Below are 21,382 nucleotides of genomic sequence, written 5' to 3'. Positions count from 1 at the left end.
CGGAGGACCTGGAAGAGCCATTTATGACCCTAGTAGAAAGCGCGGTACCAGGCATTTTTTCAATCAATCTTCCCTCCTCTCATTCTACCTCTATGGTGCGCACCTACTTTAGACATAATGTACTGTCTCTTTATGTGTGTCTGAAATTTTTCTGCTACTTGTACTTTAAATGAATGTCAACTATCAATCATTTTTATAAGTTGCTTCAAGGTGACTAAAATTTGACATGATAATTTTTTTGTGTAAAGAACTCAGCAAGTGGTAACTTTCGACTCAATTGGAGTATTTTTAAGCTTCCGTATGAAAGATTGCTTTGGGGTACTTGTTAAGAGCAGCTTAAAAAAGACTGGTTTTTTTGCATTATCACTTCTCGTATAGATAAAAACTAAACACCAAGTTTCGATTTGGTAATAATATTTTTAAGGCCCAGTCTTCAAGGTTGTTTTGGGGGTAGCTTTTAACGGTTTCTCCAAACGGGTTGAAAATTTGCATCAACAATCTTCGTATTGAGAAATAAGCAAATCTCGAGTTTTGACTTGATTGAAGTATTTTTTACCCCCAGTCTGCAAGTCTGTCTGGGGGTAGTTTTTAAGGGTCTTTGCGAACGGGTTAAAATTTTGTGACAACAATCTTCGTATTGAGAAATAAGCAAATGTCGAGTTTTGACTTGATTGGAGTATTTTTAATCTCCAGCCTGCAAGGTTGTTTTGGGGGTGATTCTTGAGGGCTTCTTCAAATAGGCTGAGATTTTGTATCAACAATCTTCGTATTGAGAAATTAAGAAATATCGAGTTCCGACTTGATTGGAGCATTTTTAACCCCCGGTCTGCAAGGTTGTTTTGGGGGTGATTTTTAAGGGTTTCCCCGAACGGCTTGAAATTTTGTATCAACAATCTTTGTATTGACAAATAAGCGACTGTCGAGTTTTGCTTTGATTGAAGCATTTTTAATCCCCAGTCTGCAAGGTTGTTTTGGGGGTGATTTTTAAGGGTTTCTTCGAATAGGCTGAAATTTTTGTACCGATAATCCTCGTATTGAAAAACTAGCGATTGTTAAATTTTGACTTGATTAGAGTATTTTTAAGCCCCAGTCTGCAAGCTTGTTGTGGGGGTAGTTTTTAACGATTTTTCCGAACGGGTTGCAATTTTGTATCAACAATCTTCGTATTGAGAAATTAAGAAATATCGAGTTTTGACTTGATTGGAGCATTTTTAACACCCAGTCTGCAAGGTTGTTTTGGGGGTGATTTTTAAGGGTTTCTCCGAACGGCTTAAAATTTTGTGCCAACAATCTTCGTATTGAGAAATAAGCACATGTCGAGTTTTGACTTGATTGGAGCATTTTTAATCCCCAGTCTGCAAGGTTGTTTTGGGGGTAGTTTTCAACGATTTCTCCGAACGGGTTCAAATTTTGTATCAACAATCTTCGTATTGAGAAATTAGGAAATATCGAGTTTTGACTTGATTGGAGCATTTTTAACCCCCAGTCTGCAAGGTTGTTTTGGGGGTGATTTTTAAGGGTTTCTCCGAACGGCTTGAAATTTTGTATCAACGATCTTTGTATTGAGAAATAAGCGACTGTCGAGTTTTGACTTGATTGGAGCATTTTTAACCCCCAGTCTGCAAGGTTATTTTGGGGGTGATTTTTGAGGGTTTTTTCGAATACGCTGAAATTTTGTATCGATAATCCTCGTATTGAAAAACTAGCGAATATCAAATTTTGACTTGATTGGAGTATTTTTAAGCCCCAGTCTGCAAGGTTGTTTTGGGGGTGGTTTTTAAGGGTTTCTCCGAACGGGTTGAAATTTTGTACCAACAATCTTCGTATTGGGAAATAAGCAAATGTCGAGTTTCGACTTGATTGCAGCATTTTAAACCCCCAGTCTGCAAGATAAACTGTGGTCTGCAAATTAGACAGGCCCAACGATAAGCGTGATAAATTAGGGTTCCGTGAACAACAGTGTAAATATATTAATTGCTATATGAGTAACACAGTTCTAACTTATAATAACGTTAAAAAGAAATCAATCAGTTATAAAGTTCATATATTCATAGCCATATTAATCGTTGCCACTACTATAGTCAATAATAGTTCTGTAATAAATGAAGTTTTAAAAACAGTTTCGTTTGTTTCCCGACTTTAACCTATGAAATTGGTTTTATTCACAATAATTGTTGTATGTTCACCGAGCACAACTTTTTGTATTAACTTTTACAGGTAACGGCATTTCAGATTTTTGGGCTCTCATAGAACGACTGTATCATTTGTCGGAGTTCCACTTATTAACAATATTTACAGCTTGTCTCCTGCGAGGAAAACCCTGCCCCCTATGAATACTTCAGATATGATTTAGTTGCCAACAGTTTATCTTGTAAGCTTCAATACGATATTAAAGCATCGGTGAAAACGGTACCTTCTTAAGACGAGAACGTATCCTCGAAAGACAAGTATTATTATTTTCTACCTTCTCCCTTTTGGCGATGGTAGGGCGCGGTTATTCTTCTACAATAGTGTCGCAATTACATACATCTTATGAAGCCGTTTTGTGGAAAATCGAAATTTACGCTCGGAACTATCACTGTGTATTTTAAGACCTCGGTCCCTTTTAAACCTATTATAGGTATATATTTGAATCTATACTACTAGAAAAGTAAAATAGACATTTTTATCCCAATCATAGTAATTAAGCGGTTTACAAACTGCCTCAGACAAAAACCCGCGACTGTATATTTGAGAACGTACATATAGAAACACTGAAATTTTATAAAACGCTATTGTTTTTGGCTTGAAGAGGAAAACTTAATTTAGTACATTGCAAATATGACGTCGACGTCATATATGACGCAAACTTATATATATTTTTTTAATGCAATATATACTTTTTTCCATATACCAGAAAATTACGATTACGATGATATAAAATACTTAGATCTGTTGTATTAGCTTTGATTATAAATAATTTAAATGAAGGATATACATGTTTGTATTGATGAGGCTGATACGTGTTTAAACTACATATTAATTTTAATAATAATGAAAAAACTTTCAGAGTTTAAATAATATATTTGTAGTCACTGCTACACGTGTTTCGGTACACAGTACCGTCTTCAGGCAGAAGAGAAACTGGGGTTTTTACAGAGCTATTCCTGAATTTATACCTGATTTAACAATAGTGTTTACAAATTTATGTTAAGTAAGGGAGATTTGTTTATTTCGGTTTGGTCGTTCATTAGTGTATTTAATCTATTGTACCTATTTATTTCAAGACATTCTAACGCGTTTAATTTTGCGCCTTTATTTTCTATGTGTAAAATTTTGAATTCGTCGTTGAAATTATGCTGTTCTTGGATAAGGTGGTTCGCGTACGTAGAATTTGATTTTTTATTGACAAGTGCTGATTTATGTTCTTTTATCCTTTCCTCAAATTTTCTCCCTGTTTGTCCGATGTATACTAAGGGGCAAACAATGTTACACAGATTGTTGACTGTCCCCTTATCTGAAAATAACTTTGAGGTCGAACTTAAGAGAATAAAAATAATAGCTAAAAACAATGGTTATTCGGACGAGATCATAGATAATATGTTAAAAACGAAAATTAAAAAAATCACATCAGCATTAATATATCCTTTAATTAAAGAAACCAATCAGTATAACGTTATAACTCATTTTGGAAAACTTTCTATTAAAACTGCAAAAATACTGCAAAATGCAGGCTATAAAATTTCCTTCCGTACCAACAATTCTTTACATAAATTAATAAACAATAGTAAAGACAAGTCACCTAAGAAGTCGAATTCTGGAGTTTACATGCTAAGTTGTAGTGACTGCCCCTTAGTATACATCGGACAAACAGGGAGAAAATTTGAGGAAAGGATAAAAGAAGATAAATCAGCATTTGTCAATAAAAAATCAAATTCTACGTACGCGAACCACCTTATCCAAGAACAGCATAATTTCAACGACGAATTCAAAATTTTACACATAGAAAATAAAGGCGCAAAATTAAACGCGTTAGAATGTCTGGAAATAAATAGGTACAATAGATTAAATACACTAATGAACGACCAAACCGAAATAAACAAATCTTCCTTACTTAACATAAATTTGTAAACACTATTGTTAAATCAGGTATAAATTCAGGAATAGCTCTGTAAAAACCCCAATTTCTCTTCTGCCTGAAGACGGTACTGTGTACCGAAACACGTGTAGCAGTGACTACAAATATATTATTTAAACTCTGAAAGTTTTTTCATTATTATTAAAATGAAGGATATACAGAGTGTTTTTGAAAGATATGTAAAAAAATAAACGGGAAATTTGACATGAAAAGCACATGTAATAAACTCAAAACCAGCTCAGTAAAAGTTCTTTCGTTTTTGAGATAAAATTCGCTAAAAAATTAATCAAAATTTGGTGTGCCCTAGTGATTTACGCAATTCGTTAGTTAACGTATTTCAGCAATAAAAAGTTCCGCGTGAAAATTTTTGACGTCTTCGCCACAGTGCTTTCAAAGAGGTTTTTTTCTGAAAAATGCAAGGTCTTGAAGCTTGAAAGCTCGAACTCTCTAGGGTGAAAAAAAGTAAGACAAATTGACAGGTTTGAAATTTGTGCGTTGTGAGTTGTATCAAATTTGAAGTTTCTAATAAAGTGTCAGCATAAGAAGTTGGTAGCGTAGATTATAAACGATGTATGTATAAAAAAGATGACAGGCAAGCTATTTCAGTTTAAATGAGTTATTAGAACCAAGTTTTGCTTCGTGGAGGTTTACAGAAACAAAAAATATCATTTGAAACTAACTAGAAACATTGTAGTAGCAAAATGAATGTTTATTAATAATAAAATGAATTAACAGAAAATTCTACTTTTAATATTTTGTTGTTCCCCCGTGTACAAGCACAACACTGTCAAGACGTCTTGGCATCGACGACATAACCATTCTCGTTACATGTCCCATCGGTATTTCCTGCCAGGCTGATATGCTGTCTATCAGTTCTTGCCGGTTTTGTGGTAAAATGGTGTTATTAATATTTTTAACCACTAACTCCCACAATATTTTTATTCGGGTTGAGGTCGGGCCTCTTGACCGGCCAAGGCAATGTGCGGACGTATTGTTGTATTCCAGGAACTCTCTTATACTATGTAGGTGCATGTACTTTATGAATTATTATTACCGAATACAGGTAACACAGACGGTAGCATTACTTGCTCTAAAATGTCTCTATATACTAATGCTGTTAATCGTTTCTCAACAACTAAACATAATTCCTTGGTCCAGAATAATGATTCACCCCCAAACGTTTACCAAAAATCGCCCTTTGCGAATAATTTTCCAAGCATATTGTTGAGTACCTACCTATACCTTTATCTGTAAACACGAACACGTCCGTTTCCACTGCTGTATTTTCATCCGAGAAAACGACGTTTTCCCAAAAATTATGATTATTAATATATTGCCTTGCAAAATATAATCTATCTCGTTTTAGATCAGTTAGGAAGATTTTATTAGCATCATCATATCATATGGATTTTTTAAGGCAATTTCTCTAATCTTCCTGCAAGCTGTTCTTACTGAACCTTGGAAGATGTTTGAGACTTTTGCTTGTATCGCAAAAAAAAAGATTTTCCACTAGATAATTAATCAAGCGCAACTCATCTTCGTGAGTTGTTAGACCCATTAGATCCATGCTTTCTTTGCAAAATTCCCATTTGTTCGAATTTGTGTTTTGCTCTCAGAACAGTATTTTTGTTAATGTGAATTTCTTGGGCTATAGTTCTCATACCAACATCATCTGTTAATCTGGTTAATATTACAGCTTTTTGAAACCCATTTAGTAGAGGCATTGTGTTGCCGAAAACCGGGAACTGCACCGGCTTGTTAATAAAGTGACACTCACTCTAACATGATTGATAAAATCTAATTTTACCCGTTATAAAATTTTTAAATTTTGGTTCGTTCTACCGTTCTGCCAAATGCTATTGTCTTATTTTTTTTTTTGCGGCTACTGTACGTCGGACTTGGGTCGCCAAAGAACCAACTAAACACTATTTATGTGGAACACAAAATTTTAAATATCGTGGAAGAAAATACGAGTATAAGCGTGCGAAAGTTGACTACCGAGCACTACCGAGTAGGGGTTTATCGATTTGTTGTTTGAAGAATTCTCAACGTGTACAACACTTAAAACTTGACGATTTGCCAAAAAGGGTTGTGTTCTGTGAACGGTTGCTTCAAAAAACGGGGAAGATCCACATTTTACTGAAAAATTATTTTAAACAAATGACGCAACATTCAGCAGAGATGACATTTTACACTCACGTTTAGTTAGTCGAGAATCCCAACAAAATTCAAGAAACGCACTTCCAGAAGATCTTGATATATATGATTTCAATGACGCAGCAATCACGGATTCGGCATGCGGAAGCCTATATTAGAAATCAATGTCAATTCGAATTGTAACAGACAGTGTCAATTTTACTTTGCGATTTTAATAATTGTTTTTTGAAAAGTAAAGAAATGATCTTTCTAAAAAAGGAATTTCTCAAGTGTAGCTCAAGCCCGATTCCCCTGAGAAACTCTGCTCTACTCATGGAGGTAGAATGACAAGAAGGAGCAAGTTCATTTGACCATTGTTAAAGACACGTCGGCAAAACAGCTGCACGCAAGAGCCATTTATGACCCTATGACCCTTTCCGTACCACATATGGAGCGGTCGGTTATTAGCAGAGGATCAGAGGTGGTGTCGTTTGGCTTGTTAACAATAGAGTCGTAGGAAGTACAAATATCTTATTATTTATATTATTATGACCTAAAAACTAAGCTATTTCTAACAACATCGTGATAACCCAATCTTCCCGCCTTTAAATTGACCATGAGCTCCAGACGTCGTCCGGGAACACCCTCATGACGTTGTCTAGGGTGTGGAGCTCGCTGTCTGGTAACATCAGCGACTTCAAGAGCCCGTACTTCTTGATGAAATAGTCCAGCATGAGTCCGTCTGGGGGGGGGGGTCAAAGCGTCCTCGCCGGACCTCCTCAGCCACGGCCCTGCGTTGGTGTGTGGGCCAATACAACTCCACGAAGTTGTGGCGGAAGTCCTCGTAGGTGTTCCAGCTGTCTCGACTGGCCGTCGCCCATGTCCTCGCGTCTCCCTTGAGGCACTTCAACACCTCTCCCAGCTTGCTGGAGGAGGGCGTGTGCGCCTCGGCGCAGTACTCCTCGAATTCCCGCAGGAACTCCAGTGTCCTTTTCCGTGTGCCTGAAAAGGAAGGGCGGGGTAAAGATGCCGCCGCCAATTGTCGTTGCAGGTCCAAAGCGTATAGCCGCCAGCCCCTGTCGCGGGACCTGGATCGGCTCCGCTCGTAGAACCGGTGGCGTCGTTCGTCTGGGGTCCTCTCGCGTCGCTCTCGGCGTCTGCCGCGTTCCTGGTTAGGGCTCCTCGAGCGTTCTTCGAAGGAACGCTCCCGTTCCCTGCTAGGGCTTCTTCGGCTACCATTGGAGGTCGTGGCTTGCGTGTGGTCTGTCCACACGTCCGTGACCCGGAAGTCGGGGTCGTCACGGTTATCGCTTCTTCGGTCCCGTCTTTCGGCCATTTCTTCAGTTGGTCCTAAATCAAAACACATGAGTATTTATGCAACATTCAATGCATTTCTCTAACACAGTATGCAAACATTGTATCCTGGTCACGCGGCAACAAATTCTGTGATAACCCAATCTTCCCGCCTTTAAATTGACCTTGAAAAGGTTTGAAAGGCCCGCGAAAAATTTAAAAATTCAAAGTTTGGCCTTGGCTGTGATCGTCTAACAAATAGAAACCTACGTTGTGTTTTTTTTTTTGTTTTTGAAAATGGCGGGAAGACGTCCTTTCATACAAGTGAGCATATACTGCATGCGAGTTGAGAGCGCAAGAAATAATATACAAAATTAGGTAGGTCGAAAGCCTTCCTAAGGAGGAAAAAGAAACGAAGAACGACAGGGACTCAACTTGCCCTTCGGGCGACTTCGCAGGGTCAAGGCGTCATCGGTCTTCATTCCTCAACCCCCCCCCCCCCCCCCCCCGAGGTTTTATTCTTTATTCACCGACATATTACATTTCAAACACCTTAAGATATATGAAAGAAAAACACTCGCGAATTGACAGACATATACATAGAAAACCGAACAAGCACAAAACCTACACATATGTAAAATGGATGGCAGAACCCGAATCATTATGAGAGTGTGGCGATCGAACAAAATATATAACAAAATATATCAATTTCATTTACGACCACAGAAAAATATCCAGAGGGGGTGTGTAGCGCGAGTAGAGGTTGGGACTCCTGATCGTCACTGTTCTCCCCCACGACGGTGATTCTATCTACACCAAAGCCTGCTTACACGCACATCTCCATTACGAACGTGCCCTGCGAAACGAGGCGGTTACGATCGCAGATCCGTAGTTGGGTCCCGGCTATGTACAGAAGCCGACAGCGTTAAAAACCCGCGATCGCCCCCTGACGCTATACAAACCCGCGGACTTGTGCAGGTGACGCGATTAATCCCGTCAGTTTGAGAAGGAGTCGCGCGCCCCACGTACACTACGAGTTATGTGTTATTTACCTACAATTCCATTTAAATGTTCAATCTCTGTGACTCTAATATTAAATGACAACCGAACAAGTGTTAAAGTTTCAACAAAGAGCAATACACAACATTTAAATTCGCCATACACTCTTACAGAAATTCAGACAACAAATAATTCTTAATTGAGATTAAATTTGGACATCAGATAATTTACATGACAGAAACATTCATCGACAAAACATTTATAAGATCAAAACTTAGCAGAGATTTATAAAACAAAGATCTGGTGTGAAATAAACTTGTGCAAATAAAATATCATGTTAGGTCAAAACTGCGTTCAATTCAAATTATACAACAAAGAAAATTACTGAAGCTGAAATTGTGAGATAAAGGAAAATTGCATGAGGTGAAACATTGCAGAGTTAACAAATTTACATGAGATTAATAATAATTCGTGTCCAGTCAAGTTATTGGTTAACATTCAAAACGTGAAATTATTCAGCTACATTGTGGGCCATTATTATACATACATTTCCCCAAACAAAACACATAAACAAAAACATGGCAGACAATCTGCAGGTACAAGATGGCGTTGGACGAATGCGTCATTCCAAAAAATAGGCGTCGAAAATATGTGATGAATCCTGTGGTGTTGTGTAAACGATGGGCTAAATAAAAGGAATAAAATGCACGTCCTCCCCATGACCCACAATGTTGTTAATTTGTTCAATGGATTCAACAGTTAAAACATGTGCTCGGTTAAAAGAAACAAAATGGACGCTTCAAAATGGCTGCTGCCTGAACTGTGACGGTCCACTCTTGAGGAGAAACCGCAAAATATCGCAATAAGAAACTTCAGAACATAATTCTCTAACTCAAAAACTAAATTCGCATATTCGCAAAAAAGCAAGCAATTTGCGCATGTCCAATCGCGCATGTATTACCCAACCACCAGATAATTGCAAACCTATATTCGCACACCATTGAGAAGCACTCACTCAGTCAACCCTAGCCAAATACCACACCCAAGCAAAAGTTCCAAGATGGTGACAGCACGTGACGTTAACATGATAACAAGACAAAGAAGAATCCACAACGTTGGCACGTGATACTAACGACATTCAATTAAAAACACAGAGGAACCAACACCAAATAAATCACACCAAATTAACTACCAAATCTCACGCATTACCATCAATCTATTTTGCGACTTATCAGTCTGACGAAATTCTCGGAACAACGAAACTAAGACTTATTAAACCTCTAAATAAAGCCCAAAAGGATTGCATTCTTATCAACTAACCCAAATACGAATACCACGATGCAACACGTGCGCTCATAAAGATGCCACCAAAGACATAATTAATGAGAAAAACGCCGTGTAAAAGGTCGTAAAATCGGGAAGTCGAGGAAGTCGAATCCAGTGTGCCACGAAGACGAGAAGTACCCACGACGATCGATACCCAAGTAGAATCGTGCTGAAGCCTTGTCCAGCTGATAGTTCCTTTCCCGAAATTGCGAAGGAAGACTTAGAAAAGTTCCATGGTTTTTTTGTAAGTGAAAGATTCTAAATTTAAACCGTCATGCATGTGTTATCTTGCTTTTGTGCCTTCTTCGATAATACTCGACTGATGTGTGATTAACCCGAACCTCCGAATGGTCCATTACTGTCATCAAGAGGGCGAACGTTTATCAATTAAGAACTGAGGAATTATCTGAGAGATTGGTTACTATTTTGTCGCTTAAATGCAAACGCCATTAATGAAATGACGAAGATAACGAAATCGGTCACTGCACTCTGCGGCCCCTGTTTTAGATGTGAATCGCGGCATTTTGATGGTTCTTGGAGGTTTTCGGATGATCCGCGTATTTTAATAAAACTTTAAGACTTGCCATAATTTATGAATAATCACGTAGTAATCTTAAATTAGTATTTTCATTTTTACTCTTGTTTTAAGGTCCGGAAACTTCTTTGCCTAATATTATAATAGTTTTTTTTTATTATTCTTTTAATTCGTTTGTATAGATTCTAATCATCCCAAATTTTATTATTGTAACTTAGGGTAATAGGGGATGACCCTTGTTAAAAGTACCATTCGTAGATTGGACCTCATACGTCCATGTCCTACCTATTTAACGTCATACTTGCAATTAATCACTGACATTTAATTTGTTTTAGAAGCGGTCAAAAGGAAGTGAATGATTTCAAAAAGGATAATACCACCCCCGCTTTTCGCGCATGTCTCTTTCTTGGTGTGGTTGGTTGCCAACCTCTTCTTCTTCTTACCAACCGTTTCTTGTGCGCGCGGAATTCGTTTGAAATTTAAAAATTCGAATTGGATCCTTACAACATAAAAACTCAAGTAAATTTTACTGCTAGTGCTTTTATATTCTATTGTCTTTGCCATTTCTATTGAAACACCACCTGTTGATTTTGCTTAAAATTTAGCAATTGATAACACCTTTCGGTTGATTGACAACGGCTTTTAGTAGAAAATTGTCTGAATATGAACATTGCCAAATTTACGATTAACAAGTGGTGTTTCAATAGAAATGGCAAAGACTATATATTATTGAATTATTCTTGTGTTTTATCACAGTACGCCACTGAAACAATGGCTATTTATGATTGTGACTTACGACTCTATTATAGAGCGCGGTACCAGTCATGTTTTCAAATTATCTTCCCTCCTCTCATTCCACCTCCAAGCCTTAAAGCAATCTTTAACGACTACATATTCCAAAAATACTATTGCAGTGTACACTTTTGAATTCTGTTTAACAAGATTTCCCAACAACATAAACGATTATCATGTTTCGAGACTTTTTTAACATTGATTTTGACAATCTTTATAGAACTAGACCCACAACTAAATTAAAAAGAAATCCTTTTGTGATATTCCTTTAAACCTATTTGTTTCGACGCCTATGTCTTGTCACAGCCACCACTTGTGACCACCACTCAAACTTATCATCACCAAAAATTTGTCAGCACTACCAACCGTAAGACCACGGGGAATCTGCTTTTGCATTATAGGTTTTAAAAGATTTTTGTATAAATATTTATTTTCGTTTTAAAAGTGGTGTACAAGTTTTAAATCAGTTCATCAAATTTCAGCTGTAATTCTTTTAATTGAAACCTAGTTACGTCGATGGTGACATTGAGTTTTAGTGAGTTTTATTGAAAAATCCACACCAAAAAACATTGTAAATTTTGTTTCTAAATGTTGTTTCCTTGAAATAACCAATATGTCGGTTCTTGAAGGCTCATAGCTGTCAAATTCACGTAAACATTCAGCTAGTTTTATTGTAAACGTATACAGTGAAAATGTAATTCGCTGAGAATAGAAAAGTATGGCCCAAGGTGTTTTAAGTTCAGACATTTCGAGGAGAAATCCTCAAGATGAGTACGAACTAATTCAAAGGATAGGGAGTGGAACTTATGGTGATGTCTACAAAGTAAGTGAACCTATCATTCAACATATTATAGAAAATAAATACGCTAACAAAATATCATTTTGTAGGCGAAGCGGCTATCAACAAATGAATTAGCTGCTATTAAAGTAATAAAATTAGAGCCAGGTCAATATTATGTTTAAGTGCCACTTTACAGTTTTAATTGCAACATTTTTAGGAGATGACTTTGGAATTATACAGCAGGAAATTCTTATGATGAGAGACTGTCGGCATCCCAACATTATAGCTTATTATGGTAGTTATTTACGTAGAGATAAGTTGTGGATATGTATGGAATATTGTGGAGGTGGTTCTTTACAAGATATATATCATAGTAAGTGAATATCAACATTTATAAAGCCAAAATTTTAATAATATTTATAATTTATAGTTACTGGTCCTTTGCTTGAACAACAAATTGCATATATGTGCAGAGAAACTTTATTAGGCCTTTCTTACTTGCACCATATGGGCAAAATGCATAGGGATATTAAGGGTGCCAACATTTTGCTCACAGAAAGTGGTGATGTGAAGTTGGCAGATTTTGGTGTTTCAGCTCAGATTACTGCCACTATTAATAAACGTAAATCATTCATCGGAACGCCATATTGGATGGCCCCGGAAGTAGCAGCTGTGGAACGCAAAGGTGGATATAATCAACTATGTGACATTTGGGCAATAGGGATTACTGCAATTGAACTAGCAGAACTTCAGCCTCCAATGTTTGACTTACATCCAATGAGGGCTTTATTTTTAATGTCAAAAAGTGGTTTTAAACCTCCTACTCTTAAAGATAAAGAAAAATGGTAAAGAAAGTTACTTTATGTGGTTTTGGTATTAAAATCTCATTTTAAGGAGTCCAACATTTCATAACTTTGTCAAAGTTGCTTTGACAAAAAATCCCAAAAAAAGACCAACTGCTGAGAAGTTGCTTCAGGTTATAGGATTGTTCTCATTTTATACAATTAGTAACTAACGTTTTTTACAGCATGCTTTTTTTCAAGGTGATATGCATAGAAGACTGGCTTTAGAATTGTTACAGAAAGTTAATAATCCTTCACATATGTTTACGGAGGAACCTGATGATGAAGGGGTAAATTTTTATAAGCATTTGTATATGTAGTTATTCAAAACATTTTACTGTTGATCTTAATTTGTTTATTCTTAGCTTACTGTCATCAACTTGATAAAATTTATATAAATTTTCCTAACTATTAATTTAACTTCAGGCAATTCCAAATGTTCCTCAACGCATTGCGTCACGACTTACATCGCGTCCGAAACCACAAAGTGCAATACATGTATCTGGTGACATTGAAAATATTGATGAATCAAATAATACTCTTCAGAGAACTGGTAAATGATTTTAAGTTCGCGATTAAAAAGAAAAAAGAATATAAATTTTAGGGGCGACCAATGCTTTGTCACGTGATAAACAATCGTGGGACGTTACAGACATCATGAATAACGTTACAACAGTTCACAACTGTGTGGAACATCAAAACAAGAAATGTGGTATAGGGACAGCTTTTGACTCACTTAATCGAGAAAAGTAAGTATAGGCCATAAAATAATGTTAAGTTATATGTATATTCACAATAAGAGGTCAAAAGATTTTCCGCTTAAACGAAATTATTTTTAAGTATTGTTTTATAGCTCTAATCGGCGAGTCATGACTGGTTCGCAAATTTTGAACATGTCTTTGAGGTTAGACGTGAGGGAGTGTGAAGTTTGGTTTTCATGCATATTTATTTTATTTTGCTGTGTGTCTTCATTAATAGGTGTGGTTTCATCATTTTTATGATTCATAAAAAAAACTAGACAATTCTGTAAATTGCAAAGTGACAATTTCCTCTTCATTCGTAGTTGATTTAATGTTTTCAAAACTATATTTTTACTTCCACAGCGTAAGTTTGGGCCGTATTGTAAATAGGGTCGATTTGACTATGGCTCATTACATGTTTTCTCAACGTTTCATAACTCCTAGAATTAAAAGTAGGTCCCGCACTTCCGTACACGTAACTATGGAAAGTAATATGCTTTCATATCTGTGATTTATTAATCCACCCCTATTAAAAAAAAACGATTAGTCCAAAATTTTACAACCGCTTTGAATTTATTGTGGGCATAGTAAATCATTAATGAGTTTTAATATTTTCATCCCTTCCGACAATTTTGCTAAGCAAATCTGATCTAAAATGTAAGTAAATTTCGCTTGAAATTTGAAGTTTGAAATGATCCTTAGTTTGTGGTTGACTAATGGGTCCGTATTTTTTAAAATTGTTTTTACAGTTGTCCCAAAGAAATTAATGAATGTATTCATTAAATAAAAACCGCTTTTTAATCGTTCTTCAGAAGTTTTTATAAAAAGAGAAATACACTTTTAAACATACTACATAGACATTATAGTTGTTTTAATAGATGGTGGATTATTTTAATATATCTATTAAAAAATACAACATACTTTTCTTTTGATTTTATTTGTATTTCCTTAAAATCAACGAATACATTATTTTAGAATTTAAAAAACCCCGTTTAGTTTTTTTTTTAATTTTTAAATATAAAATAAAAATAATACTATTCGAATGGAAGGCATTTAATTACAATAATATATGATTACTTAATTATGAAAAAAATGTTTATAAAGTAATGTTTAAAACTCAAAGTCTTAACAAGCATATAAACCTGTATTGAAAAGAAAATTAAGAAAGCTAATTTTGGAGCATTTTTGTAAATCATTTTTAAATTTAAAATTATTGAATTTATTTCATGGGTAACTTCCATCCTGTATAATACATAAGCTAATTATAATATATTTTAAAGAGATATTTTTAATTTAATTTTATATTTTAATGTGTAAACAATGGAAAAGTTTTTGAAATCTTTAAATTAAATATTACGTGTTATATTTATCCATTATCTACAAATGTTTACAGAATTGTGTAGTAATCAAAAAAATTTTGTAGGATTTTTCATTCTAAGTATATAACGCATTATCGAATTAAAACAAAAATTTTTTGGTTTTTCATTTTTCAGTGGGTGATAAAAATATAGATGTACATATGTACTTAGATTGCGCGGGCAGGTTGAATAACAAGTTTGTAATAGAATGACGTGGTAAATGCTTTCACAAAATTTTATCATTTTATCGTTCTTTTGTTTACTATTAATAACTATGATGATAATGTAAATGACTCTACAAAAAAGATGGAAAATGTACTTGATTAGTTTTTATCTATCAGTTTCAATATTTATTATAATATACTGTTTATGTAAAACAGTCAGTATTATAAATGTATATATTTTTTATATTCAACGTATTGAAAAATCACTGCTGTTGTGTAATGAAGCTCAATAATCATCTTTTCTATACTTATAATTTTGGCTATCCTTTAATATAGATAATACATGATAATCTTAGTAAAGCACTTAATAAGTTTTGTTAGCAATTTGCCTGTTTCTAACAATTTGCATGAATCTCTTAAAAAGTTGATTACATGGATTGTAATTTTTGATTTAGTTATTACTCTTAATTAAAAAATACTAACAATTTTTTGCATTTTCTGCTACACTAGCGAAAAATGCAAAAATCCACTATTATTTTTTTAACTTTCAACCACTGTGTTCAAAATTTTTATTTAATTTTATTCTATGTTGTCTAGGAGTCTCTTGCAGTACATTGATGAAGAATTAATGATGAGGTAATTTTTATTAATTTTGCAAACTATACTAACATCATTGCTTCTTTTTTTTTATTTGCTGCACATGGGTGAACGGGATGATGACCTTAACATAATTAACTAATTTAGTTCATTTTTTAGTGGTTGTCATTTGTTTTTAATTATTTATTTTAGGGGAGCCTACAAGTTTCAACCATCGGATTCGTACACTCAGCAGTAAGTTGCTAGTTATAAAAAATTAAAGATGTCTTACAATTTTTCTTTACAAGTATCGTACGTTTTCTTAATTTTCCACTCTTATACTTGTATGACTTTCCAGTAACTAAAGTGTACTGATAAAGATTTTTTTTAAGTGTATTTTAAAAATTATGAATGTAGAATATTTACGTTTAAAATATTGCAAAGTTGATCTTTATCAGTGTTGTAACAAATTATTAAACAGTAATTTATATGGCTATTTAAATCATACGTTATAAGTTTTTGGTTGTTGTAAAATTCTAAACAATTATTAGCTTCTGAAGTCGAACAATATTTAGGTATAATGTAATTCTAGCGATGTTCTCTCTAGGGCTTTTATATGTTCTGTATGTAAGTATGCACAGAGCTGAAGCTTGAAACTTTGCTTAGTGTATTGCCTGTTCATTTTCAGTTTTAGCACCAACTAATCGATATAACAGCCAACATTGATCATTAGATTTCAGTTTTTATTTTATATATTATTTCCAGGGCTACGCTTCCAGTGCAAGATTCGGATGTTAATGTAAAATGTGATGTTCACCACATTTCTAGTCCTACAAACGAGTCTTTAGTGAATAGCTCACCAAGAAGACATTCCTCAGTAGATGAATTATTTTCTCCAATTAATGCAATGAATATTAATGGTCAACGACAAAGATCCCTTAGTGATAGTGGTCGCACTGACCGAAGTGTGAATGGTAAATTTTGTTTATTGGTATATATTTGTTACATATGGTGAAATTTAGGTACTGAGACTGAAACAAATAATCATGATTCGAACGCACCTGATCTGGTGGCTTGCCCTCCAGTACCTCCGAGGAAACATCGACGAAGACACACTCCACCTAGACCACCAAGTAATGGGTTACCTCCTACTCCCAAAGTCCACATGGGTGCTTGCTTTTCAAAGGTATGATTTAATAATAATATGTACTTACTATCTTCAAAAAAAGCGATATTTTTGATTCAGTTTTTTAATTGCTATAAAATTACAAAAGGCAACAGAGATTGATGTACAATATATTTTTGAACATACGACGCAACAGAATGTTCATTACGAAGCGCCGAAAGTAGATTGGGACGTCCAAAAATTTACTGCTTTTGATTAAATTTTAAACGACTTTACCTGCGTAAAAGTTATTTATTATAGTAAAAATGAAGCGTTAGGTACGAAATGTGTTAGTGTTTGTTTATTGGGTGATGACAACAAGTTGAAAAACGCTAAAATAAAATTGTCTTGATAAGAAAAAGATTTCAAAGCCCTACCCATTAATTTCCGAAAATTTTTAAATAGATTTAGATGGAGATTTTAAAATTTCAAAAAAAATCAAGCTTGCATCAGTTGACTGAAATTTTGAGAATTTAGCATAACTTTAGTAACGTTATATTTATTCATGATTGATTAAACATAGGCAATACGTTCCTCGGGTGGAGTTTTTCAATATAACTGATGTTTTTCTCTTTTTTGAGGTAATCAGGAAAATTTGTTAGTCCAAACTTTACTTATTGCATTTCAAAATTGAGTGTAGTTTAAACTTAAACTCTTTATATATATCGTACTATATTTATAACTGAATCGCTTATTTATTTATGCATTCTTTAGTACTCTGTATAATATGGATCTCAAATATAAAACTCAAGAATATTGTCTCTTTAACCAAATCACCTTCTGATATTACTATGTCTCTATACACTCATTAAAGGTTATAGGCAGTTGCTAGTTTATTCTTGGGTAAGGTTTTATCGATTTTCTAAATATCAAAAAGAGTTAAAAGAAATATTGCAATAAGCTAAAAACGTAAATTACAAAATTTTTCTTAAAGCTCTATTTTAAAAAAATTATTTTGTTGAATTAATTTGTATAGATCGACTAATGACATAGTATTTTTTTGTTATAAAGCACAAATCAATACTTCTTTAAAAATTGAAAAAGAATCAGCTTTAAAAAAGTAGTAATAATAATTGACATGAAACCTTTTTTTTTCACAAAATTATAAAATAGTTTGATATGTTAAACTATCAAAAATCGCAGTCGATAATAAGTTAGGAAAGAGTCATAAATGAAAATAAAAAATAAGTTACCAAGTCTGTTCTTACATACACAGTATAAACTTGACCATAAAAATAATAATCGGTTTTTAACTTGGATATATAATCTTAGGTATTTAATGGCTGTCCTCTGCGGATTCATTGTACAGTTTCCTGGATTCATCCTGAAACCAGAGATCAACATCTGCTAATAGGCGCAGAAGAAGGCGTTTATAATCTTAACTTGAACGAATTACACGAAACGTGCATTGATCAATTATACAACAGGCGAACTGTGTGGATGTATGTAATCAAAGATGTACTCATGTCACTATCAGGTTAGCAAAAACAAGTCCCGGCGACCGACCTTATCATGATTTTTATTTTATTTTTAAGGCAAAACTCCACATTTGTATAGGCATGATTTGTTAGCTCTTTTAAGTAAACAATCGCACAGGTTCAGTTTACATATGAATCGAATCCATGAGCGACTTGTTCCGAGAAAGTTTGCTTTAACTACACGAGTACCTGACACAAGAGGAACACAAAAATGTTGTGTAGCTAGAAATCCTTATAATGGATACAAATATCTCTGTGGTGCCTCAGCTACTGGTATTTTTCTCATGCAATGGTATGACCCACTTAACAAATTTATGCTGTTGAAGGTATTTGTAATCTCTTAAAAATATATTAGGATTAATATGTCAATATTTTAGCATGTCGAATGTGTTCTTCCTAATCCATTAAATGTATTTGAGATGATCATTACTCCTGAGTTAGAGTATCCTATGGTGTGTGTTTCGATAAAACAGGCGTATCAACCAAATAGATTCAAATTGGATCTCATAAATATGAATTCAGGTAAAAAAAAGTCATTGACTTGTCATAAAACTATGGTAGTTATGGAAAACCAATTCACATTTTGACTCGGCTGAAATCATTTACTGTAATTCATTTCTTAGCTTAGTTTATTAATTTTAGGTGCAAGTTGGTTTCACTCTGATGAACTTCAAGATATGGATGGAACTGCTACAGTAATACCGAAACGAGAAAACTTAAACATAGTCAATGTTACTCAATTAGATAAAGATTCTATTTTAGTTTGTTACGATAACATGATTAAAATTATTACACCGCAAGGAATGCTTAAAGTTAGTAAGAAACAGTTGGCAGAATTAAAGTTTCATTTCAATATTGAAAACATAAGTAAGTAGAAATAAAATGTTCCCGTTAAATAATACACCTGTTAATATATTTTAGTTAGTCTTCCAGACAGTGTTTTAGCTTTCCATAAACATGGAATGCAAGGAAGATCTTTCAAAAATGGAGAAATTACGCAAGAAATAACAGACACGTCAAGAACATATAAGCTCTTGGGCGCTGATAAGTATGCACATAATTTTAATGCGTTATGACAGTTTCCTCATCATTTGAATTAATTTCAGGGTGGTAATGCTTGAAAGTAATTTGATACGTACAGGAACATTAACAAATGAAGAAGGTCATGATTTGTACATACTAGCAGGACATGAAGCCAGTTACTAATAAAAAAAATGGTAAGTCGTGCTTAAACTTTCCACAGAAAATTGTGTACTTATAAAAATGTTTTAAATTTTTAGGAGAAAGCTCACAATTCTTGAAATTTTTGCTTCGCTTAGATATTTAACTTAACTTATTGGTAGAATAGACTATGGTTAAGTAAACAAATGACATACAGAAATCGTGATGTTTTAGAATAAAAGAATTTATTAACTTGACATACCTCAAACATATTTCTCTAGATACCTAGGAAAATAACGATCTGTGCATGGTGTTTAAAGTATTTTAGATACCAGAGTTTAGGAGATTTATATAAAATACATTCTATTTTTATGAATTAACATATTGTAAGAAAATCAAAATCTATATTTGTAAACTTACGTAATTTTATTTAAAGAAATTATGCTGAGCTCCAAACTTAGTACATATTTATGTTATACATACATGTGTTATAAAAATGTTTTTAAAACGAATGCAGGTAGTTATTTTATTTGTTAATGCAGGACGTAATCATGGCACACTTTTAAGATTGGTGAATTGGTTTTGTGGCGTTCTTTGAGAAGTTTTCAAATATGAACAATTCTAGAAAAATAGTGTTTGGCACATAATAACACCAACGTACGTATATGGAATGTTTTAAAGATCTTAATGTTTTGTCGTACTAACAAAGTATTAACTCCTCCATGATTACCATGAAAGCAGAAAAATTGTAATCAATAGCTGCATGTTGTAATAATTTATAATCATATACATTTTTACTAAATGAAATTTTATTTGAGTTAATCGATTTTACATAGATATTTCTATTAAATACGTGAGTTCTCCGTAAGAACTTGATATAAAATATAGGGATCATCACGATGATATAGGTTTTGAGGACTACATATTTTAATGTTGTGTTAAATTCCCAATCTTGAAAATAAATTTGTATTAATTAATTTAAAGTCTTAACAATGGTCTGTAAATCTTACATGCAACCTCTAATGGCTCTACTTCAGACAATAGCTGCATTTTATTGTTTTCAGCTTTTATGGTAATAAAACAATATTGCAGATGTTTTCATATTTAAACATGTTTAAGCTTTTGCAAAGATTAACACTGTTTGTGTTTTAACAAAGAAATACTTCCCACAAAATATAATTTGTACAATTGACTTTTTTCACGCATCTGCAGCAAATTATTATCACAAGAAAATCAAACAAAAACGCTACTATTTATAGTTATAGACTAGTTTTGTATTATCTTCGTCGATGTAGATGGTTCACAAATTATGATATTGCAAAACTAGGTCTAATGTCTGTAGATTTCTGTATTAAAGTAACATGTATAGTCAACAGCATGTTTTGGCTGTGTTTATTATTATCATTTCAAATACAACTACTTATGTAATTATGGATGTTATATTGTACATAGTGTAAATTCTTAAATATGTGAGAATATACCAAAAATTATTTATTAAGTTCGATGGTTTCATCGTATTTATTTTAATGACCAAAAGTTCTACATGCGTTTTTTATATCAATTGAAATACAACTTATTATGATGTATTTTTGATTACTTGCGGTCACGTTGTTGAAAGATATTATTTGTTGTATTAGCAGGAACAATAATTGTTAATGTAAGTAATTATGTTATACAAATACAGCGTCTTTATCTGACTTGGTCTTGTATACAGTTTCATTTTGTAACATTTCTGTCTTTTGTAAATAAAAGTGGTACACACATACATAATTTTAATTTTATACCCTACAATTATCAAATGCAGGTGTAAAAGATGTAAGAAAGATGTTTTGCTTTTCATGTTGTATATACTAACTGCTTATATATAAGCTTCAGGGGGGTAATTGTCGCATGATGGATATTTTTTGTTAACGTTTGTG

The 21,382-nt window shown here is 33.8% G+C and overlaps 1 protein-coding gene across 1 annotated transcript; it reads left to right on the top strand.

Moving 5' to 3' along the window:
* Window positions 1-11,779: 11,779 nt before the first annotated feature.
* Hppy (happyhour) lies at window positions 11,780-21,219 on the top strand. Its single transcript, XM_064063745.1, has 20 exons — window positions 11,780-12,021; window positions 12,087-12,144; window positions 12,197-12,352; window positions 12,410-12,824; window positions 12,874-12,955; window positions 13,007-13,111; window positions 13,248-13,374; window positions 13,426-13,570; window positions 13,675-13,725; window positions 15,681-15,719; window positions 15,873-15,914; window positions 16,425-16,633; window positions 16,682-16,845; window positions 18,097-18,301; window positions 18,360-18,628; window positions 18,680-18,824; window positions 18,945-19,169; window positions 19,224-19,350; window positions 19,409-19,519; window positions 19,583-21,219. Exons 1-19 carry the CDS (start codon window positions 11,917-11,919, stop codon window positions 19,506-19,508), a joined length of 2,769 nt encoding a protein of 922 aa, XP_063919815.1. The 5' UTR covers window positions 11,780-11,916; the 3' UTR covers window positions 19,509-19,519; window positions 19,583-21,219.
* The last annotated feature ends 163 nt before the right edge of the window (window positions 21,220-21,382 follow it).

Source organism: Zophobas morio, unplaced genomic scaffold (assembly GCF_036711695.1).
Source record: "Zophobas morio isolate AGI-343-1 ecotype UQ-CSIRO unplaced genomic scaffold, CSIRO_AGI_Zmor_V1 ptg000024l, whole genome shotgun sequence".
NCBI lineage: Eukaryota > Metazoa > Arthropoda > Insecta > Coleoptera > Tenebrionidae > Zophobas > Zophobas morio.
The sequence above is the reverse complement of the archived record's forward strand: the minus strand, read 5'-3'. Positions and strand labels throughout refer to the sequence as shown.

Coding starts and splice junctions, on each gene's coding strand:
- Hppy (XM_064063745.1), top strand. CDS start 11,917: ATGGCCCAAGGTGTTTTAAGTTCAGACATTTCGAGGAGAAATCCTCAA. Junction 13,726..15,680: donor ATTTTGAACATGTCTTTGAG/GTTAGACGTGAG, acceptor TATGTTGTCTAG/GAGTCTCTTGCAGTACATTG. Junction 19,170..19,223: donor TTTCAATATTGAAAACATAA/GTAAGTAGAAAT, acceptor AATATATTTTAG/TTAGTCTTCCAGACAGTGTT.